General features: G+C 50.1%; 2 protein-coding genes across 2 annotated transcripts; one reads left to right on the plus strand and one right to left on the minus strand.

Annotated features, from left to right (window-relative positions):
* Nucleotides 1–515: 515 nt before the first annotated feature.
* On the plus strand, nt 516–2,994 carry BKA58DRAFT_371120 (uncharacterized protein; the record flags this gene model as incomplete). Its single annotated transcript, XM_046169001.1, has 3 exons — nt 516–1,772; nt 1,868–2,567; nt 2,658–2,994. The coding sequence occupies exons 1-3, from the start codon at nt 755–757 to the stop codon at nt 2,992–2,994; spliced, it is 2,055 nt and encodes a 684-aa protein (XP_046019894.1). The 5' UTR covers nt 516–754.
* Nucleotides 2,995–6,177: 3,183 nt separating this feature from the next.
* On the minus strand, nt 6,178–6,893 carry BKA58DRAFT_445167 (uncharacterized protein; the record flags this gene model as incomplete). Its single annotated transcript, XM_046174123.1, has 2 exons — nt 6,178–6,602; nt 6,656–6,893. 2 exons carry the CDS (start codon nt 6,891–6,893, stop codon nt 6,178–6,180), a joined length of 663 nt encoding a protein of 220 aa, XP_046019895.1.
* Between the last annotated feature and the right edge of the window lie 366 nt (nt 6,894–7,259).

Consider the following 7,259-nt stretch of genomic DNA (forward strand, 5'->3'; position numbering starts at 1 on the left):
GGCATCTTAGACTCGGAGCCAACTCAGACTCCGTCGACTCATCAGCGTCATCACGGACTTGACCTACCAGAGCACTTGAAGTGATTATAACCGGATTGTCGCGAAACGAGCACGAACATTAGAACGGTTACTTTGATGTCTGCCTTGCGAGATGCAGGGCGTAACCTGGCTAGCCGAGAGATGTCCCTGGATCTAGCTGTGTTGGGACTAGTGGATAAGTACACAGCCTCGCATCGTGCTGGGAACCCAATCCTTTTCCACGACCGTCTCTTGCTCCTTCAAGGTGACAGCACGCGATTTGGTGTTTTCCTTTACACTAATGAATACTCGGAATTTCCCAATGAAGCACACAGATCACCGAAGTTTATGGCGGAAGAATGTTTTGCAGGATGATGGGTGAGCAGGAGTTCTTTCCGTGCCTGCGCGCAGGTGTTGGAACTTTCCGGGACGACACTTGCAGCCATAGCACATGCACCCATGCAGCGAAGCGTCGAACCGACGAAGGAACGGGTCTAGCCTGGGGTAGTTCCGCTCAGGCATCCCGCGACTCGTTAGTCTGTTCGTCGCGCCGAATATCTTTTGTTTCGACTGTTGCCCGTTTCCTCGAGACGAATGCGAACTGCGCATGTGTGGAATGCCTAACTACCTCCCTGGCCCCCCTTCGCCACCGCCATCCTCGCTTCTTCGACACCGAGTTGCGCATACGAATGCACTAACCGCGATCTCGCCTCGCCTTTGCTGGCATTGATACGAGATGGCAGCGTCAGACTACAGCGATAAGAAGGCTCTCGCTGCGGAAGAGAAGGACATTCAATTTGCGTGTACATCCGTCAACTCGACCCAAGAATCTTTTTCGGAAGGAAAGAGTGCAAAGAAGCATGAACGCGTCAAAACCTGGGGAAATGATAGTGTGCATGAGGCAACATGCTCACCGCGAGGTTGGCCGTCGAAACCGCGGTGGAAAGTACGCTGGACTTGGATGTTCCACGACGCCTGTCTGGGTATCTGGCATGCCACAAAATGGACCGCGCGGACGATCAAGAACGCGCCGTTATGGAAACACTTCCGGTGGTCGAAGAAGCAGTTCTATGCCTTTCTCATCTTATTTGTCTCGGTCATCCTGCCTATATTTGCAATGGGCACGGTGACACCCGTGAGATATATGTTCAGAGACAAGACGATGGGTTGCGGCAACACTATCGGCGGAGACCCCCAAAACGCGACCGTGAGGGGAATAGAGAACCTCTTTGCGCTGGACGCTACGTGGGGCCAATTCACCTTCTCGCAGGCCAAGACGATTGATATCCTCTGGGATTTGCTTATTGGGAAAGGCGCACAGGCGTTGGCATGGTGGGCCACGTATAATGTCTTCTGTGACGCGTTACTACGGGCAATAGAACGACATCCAGCGAGCTTTAGCATTTTCCAGAGGATGGCTATGGAAGGGCCCGGTTTGCATTGTTTATGGGAGTTGACGAAAGAGCTGTGGACTGCGAAGAGTATACGGACGCGATTCTTGTTCTTCTACATGTTCTGGTCAACGGGATACGTGCTTCTTGTACCCATTGTCCTCGGCGCCATGACAGGTTACGACAGCACGTCCATCGCATGGCTCGATATCGACGGGTCAAATAACATCATTCCCGCTTCCCAATTGCAAGATTCGTGGGTTATCATAGGCACCAAGAACGAGACGTGGAAGCAACCGGGCTGTGCGGATCGCAATCTGCACAGTAGTTTCAGCTACATCATGGATCACAGACGGCAAGCTTGTACGTTGTCCTCCACCGTGCCCCTCACATACCCACACCCACGATCCAAACGCTTCTCCAAGAATCCTCCGATATACTAACACCAACGAAAACAGGTGACTGCAAATTCCCCAACGGCACCATCGTAACCGCCGCCTACCAAACAGACCTCTACTACCACAACTCATATGTTCGTTATGACGATCTTTTTCTCAACTGCACCTTCGACTTCCCCAACAATACGCAAACTTGGACGGAACAAGACACCTACACCGATAAGACCATCTCTCATTTCTGCAACACCAGCATCTCTGTCCCTGTTAGTGGCAAGACGTACAACGCCGACGACCTCGTCACAAACTACGGGTACTGCTACAATGGAATCGGGTATGAGTACGACGCGCTCATGGGGAGAAGTCGCTGCCTCCCCGACACCGCCAATCCGACATATCAATGGGGTTTCGCGACACTCATGTCTGGTTTGTTCATGCTTGTGACAAGTGGATGGGTTTTTAGTATGTATGTGCTGTGGCAGGACGCGCAATTTAATTCCACGCTGGTGAAGGAGGGCTACAGACTTACGCCGTTGCGCGCGGCGTTCGCGATGGCCGTGGCGGCGAGGAGGCGCACGGGATTAAGCGGCAAAGACCTCATCAGCGCCAAGAATAGGGCGTTGGGCAGACAATTATACGGCAAAAAAGGGACAAGAGGCACGGTTGTGGATCACGGGCTCTTTTTGCAGGACCTCGAAGACACGGAAACCGATACAGATGGTGCGGTCAAGTCGCCCATCACGCCGATGTCACCAACACCCTTGTTATCCACGCCAACTCCTACTTTCGTGTCGGCGGGCAAGGAGAAAGCGTGGATGACTTCTCCGACTGAAGATCAGGATATGGAGATTAGACCGCTGGCTAGGTCGAATACGGATATCTCAGTTCATGTACTGAGTGACGAGGAACTGAGGAAGAGGTATCTACGCGGTGTGGAAGAGGCGCGGTTGAGTCGCAAGCCGCTTAGTCGCGAGGCGACGCTTGTGGGGGAGGGGTTGTGGGAACGAAATCACGAGCTGCCTGGTTACGAGGGACGAAGTCAAGGCCACGATGCCAGTGCCTCAGGTGAAGGGTCTCGAGATGATGAAGGGGGTGAGAACAAGAATGGAGCGGATGAGCAAAGTAAAAGGAAGGATGAGAAGGTTGGGGAATGGAGGAATAGGTTGCAGAAAGTCAGACGACCTGGCTGAGTGCGAATATGTATAGATCATACGAAGTAATGTAATATATGAACGATACACGCAATTTTCGTGGACTTGCCCGACACAACACGCGTTCATGGCAGGACACGCCCGACGTTCTAGACATGCAATCCATTTGCTACACTTCGCTCTGCCAGCCGATGTTTGGACACTCTCTCTCTTTAATATCTGAGCACGTAGCTGGATGGATGCCATCTTTGATTTCCCGTTCCTGCTCTCCATGCACATTGCTCTATCTTTTTTAGTAATTACTCTGGATCTATACTTGTGAGGAAGTAAGAAGTACTGCAGGACAGCGGCTTTTATAACCTCTCTCGCTCCGCCGTGAGCAGCGCAGTCATCGGGTTGGTGATACGATGGTTCTCATCTTCTAATCCTCATGTGAATTTGCCCTCTTCTTTTGGTATCTTAGGTAGAGTAGCCACTCTTTTGGGTAGTCCGAAGGACATGATAAGCAGCGTTAACATCTTTGGAGGCCAGGTCGGAGCGAGTCCCCATGATGAGCATGATACGTTGTTCCTTGGAGATCTCAGCTTTTCGTTTCCTCTTCTGCCTGCTTATCTCGAAGAATCCTTCAGAATGTGGATTGCGGAGAAATAGTAACGAGAGGGAAGATGGGAAACATCTTCTGGAGTGTAAGATTTTTAGAAGTGGAACAACTCAGACATGGAATAGTTGATATCCGATTTTTGGTTGGTCTGCTTCCCATGGACACCGCGATTCTGACCTTTTTGTCTTTTGGCTGGGGTGTAGGATGTAGAGAAGTAGCGCAAAGGAGAGCATATGACGAAACACTTGCATTTTGTAGCTCAGCTCAGCGCAAGACGGACATTGCTTCTAGCTAACTGTACATTTTAGTCGTTCGCTTCTCATCGATTTCTTCAAGGACGCTTTTGGGCTTTTGACCCGAGAAAGTAGGTCAGGAAGAAATAGTAGGAGGAAGAGCGGAATACAGTATTTCAACATAGCTCGGAAACAGTCGAAGCAGGCCAGACATTGAGGGTCTCATCGATCGTTATGGTTCTCGCTAATCTTCATAGTGTCTTGATTTACATGTTTTGGTTCTCCAAACCCATGAGAGGTGATTTTAGCGAATGGGGTGAGGGAGAAAAAGCTAGTCTTATATACGTCTCCCGCTTAGCGCAGGGAGGACGCACATGATCCTTCGAGATATTGATTCAGGCTCTCCAATTTCCATTCTGCGGTATATGTGCGGATTCAATCTCCTCCCCATGCAACTGTACTTCGATCATTTGGATAGTTGCAAGTTCAAAGACGGACAGGCACATCAAGTTGAACCAATGGTGATTATGAACATGCTTTTCTTCGTCCCCATTTTATCGCCAAACTCTCCAGGAACATGCCAATGCCAAATCGTATTTTGAAAAAGCAGCGGAAGTCGCAGACATATCGATGTTTGCCTTTGGCTTGGAAGAAAAGACGAGGCTGTATGCTGTAGGTCGCAAGAACGTATCTCGTGGATGAGGAACCTTCTATGCTTTCATAGAAGGGTAGGCTGGCGGCGACATCTCCACAAGCATGAGCGAACTCCGACTGGTTTGGGGGAAAGGGCGGAGAAGCAGACATCGTAATATGCAGTTTTGCTTTGGAGAAAGAGTGTAGAATTGAAAGTGCAGCAGGAAGAATTTTGTCTTCTGACTGAGATCTGGAACATGCTTTCATGGGATCAATTTTGATATACCTTGATGTTCTAGCGACCGAAGACATAGTCAGGACTCGTACGATTTTCGAGAACCAGGCCAGAGACATGCGACAACTTTAAGATGGTTTTGGAAGAGAGAGGGAGACGCAGACATCGCAGTGCTGCCATAATCTTTTGGAACACAAGCAAAAGCTTGTGGGATGTAGGAGAAGAACGGTGAGGTATGAAAGGCGTTTTTATATACACACACACACACACACACACACACACACACACTTCCCGTAGTCGGGGGCCGCGGAGAAGATCATCAATGTAATCAAGCCCCATTTTGTATCACTCTGCGTAATGTGATGATAGGCTTTGTGGTCCATGTATCGATAGCCATGACTTTTCGCTGTTCCGGGAAGAAAGTAAGAGTGTTTGGAAGTGTAGATGTGGGATGCTCAGAGCAACTAATGCATAGACTTTTAGTCTTCTTTCTTCCAACCATGGAATGTTTACCTATGTGTTTTGAGAGAAGAACAAGACGCTCAGGACATGAAGATGTCCCATCTATCTTTTCGGTTTCGATCCAGGATGTTGATATAGTAGGAGAAACACTCAAGAGGTGCGGTATGTATACCTAGTCAGCGCTCCAGAATCATAATACCAGCGCTTGATGTTTTCGGTGTATCACGTGAGCTTGCTGCAGGCCTTTTTATTCCGAGACCAGCGTAGACAGCTCATCATCCTGACTGCCATCAAGTTTGGAAGACAGAGGCGGCTCATGAAATTTTCTGGTACTGTTCTGAGTCAAGACGTTGTTGAGTACTTGTTTCGAGGCGACAGAAACTTGACCATTCAGTCAACTCCTTTTGTTTTTATGATACTGTCTCGCACACATGAGCGTGGAACCGCGCACTTTGAACGAAGGAAGGGATTATGCATCACGCCTCTCCAAATTTTGGGACCGAGGAGCGGAGGAGAGACAACCATGGTGACTTCAGAGATTCATTTGGTAATTGTCTGGGTATTTTATGAGATATGAAGAAGGGGATCGACAGGAAGAAGGACGGCTTTTATACCACCGTCGGCCGCTCTCTACAAGCACGGAATCTCCTCAAAAGAGCTATCTCAAGCCAAATATCCAGAAACTGCTGTCTTTTGGAGCGACTCAGTCCGAGCTGAATCTCGTCTTGGCTACCTTCTTGTCGGCATCGCCGCTCTGATAGCATCCTTCAACCACCCCGGCAGTTCCTCCCCATCCCCATCCGCGTCAAACTTGCCCCCACTTTCTCTTGTCTCAAACACCCTCCCCAACCACATGCCACGCTTAAACAAATTCTCTTTCTCTTCCTCCTCCTCACCATCCAACCCAACCTTCCCCTTCTCCACAACATCCTCAAGCCACGTCCTAAACCCCGGATAAACATACATAGCCGCCACCCCTCCACTAGCCCAAGTAGCACACGCCCACTCCATCTCTTCCCACTCCTCTTCGCTACCCGCGAAATCCCTTATTGCGGCTCTCACACTATTCTTTCGCGTTCACCTAAGCTCCCGTCGTCCAGCATCTTCTTCACAGCCTGCTTTATCGGCATGATGGTGGAAGGCGGGAGGAGCCACGTATTATCAATCTCCTGTGTACCAATCTCCAAGGCACGACCAATGAGAAAATGCTCCGAAACGTCGTCGCAGGCATAGGCCTTGGCTGTTGGAGGTGGGGCGAATGGCCATTTATCCCATCGGGTTGGTAGGTCGAGCGAGAGATCAGTGAAGTAGTCTTCTTCAGTGGGGTCGAGCCAGCGTAGTTTGTCGAGAGTGGGGGGTGTTTGGAAGTCGCCTAGTGGGTGACCCCATGCGGAACCAAAGCCGTTGCTGAAGCGGAGGAAAGCTTTGTAGTCGGAGGGCAAAGTGATGTTGAGACGGGCCTCGGCTTCTTCGATCTGGGATTCTATTGCGGGGGCATTGAAGGGGAAGTCTCGGGTGGCTGTTCGTTCGCGTTACTATATTGTCTGGCCTTCGGGTTGGTCTGCGTGTTGTATTCTACCGCTTTCAAGAGTTCTTGGACGGAGAGGTTTGACCTCAGTTTACTTCGACCGTTTGCGAGTCGCTTGGTCACAGTATGCTCGAAGTCTTGGGCGAAGTTCGCAAGCGCTGCTTCATCGATGTCGAATTGTTGTCTCAGCGCTCCACGTTTGTATAGCTTCCATACCTGCCAACTCCATTGCTGGCTGGGTTTCATACGATTGCTCCCCCAGGCTGTGCGCTAGCCAATGTAATAGCTTATAGGATGTCGGGGCGCCCGACTTACGTAGTGTTGCGTCCCTGGGGTGCTGTTCATGATACGCTTCACACAACAACACCATATCCAAAGCGCTTACCAGCCCGCTCCTCACGTCCCTGATTTTGGCTACTGGACGTGCAATCTCAAAGCTATGAATGATATCTCGTATGTAATCAGCATCTGAGCAGTGGTGGACGGGCGGTCCAGCTTATGGGTGTTGAATGCCACCGCGCGATCGGAGTCTGGCATACCAATGGGATAATACCATTTCGTTGCAAAATTTAGCGAAAAGTTTCAGCTCTTCTTGTACATCGTCTGGTGTTA

The sequence above is a fragment of the Alternaria rosae genome (assembly GCF_020736505.1).
Source record: "Alternaria rosae strain MPI-PUGE-AT-0040 chromosome Unknown BKA58scaffold_15, whole genome shotgun sequence".
NCBI classification, from domain to species: Eukaryota; Fungi; Ascomycota; class Dothideomycetes; order Pleosporales; family Pleosporaceae; genus Alternaria; species Alternaria rosae.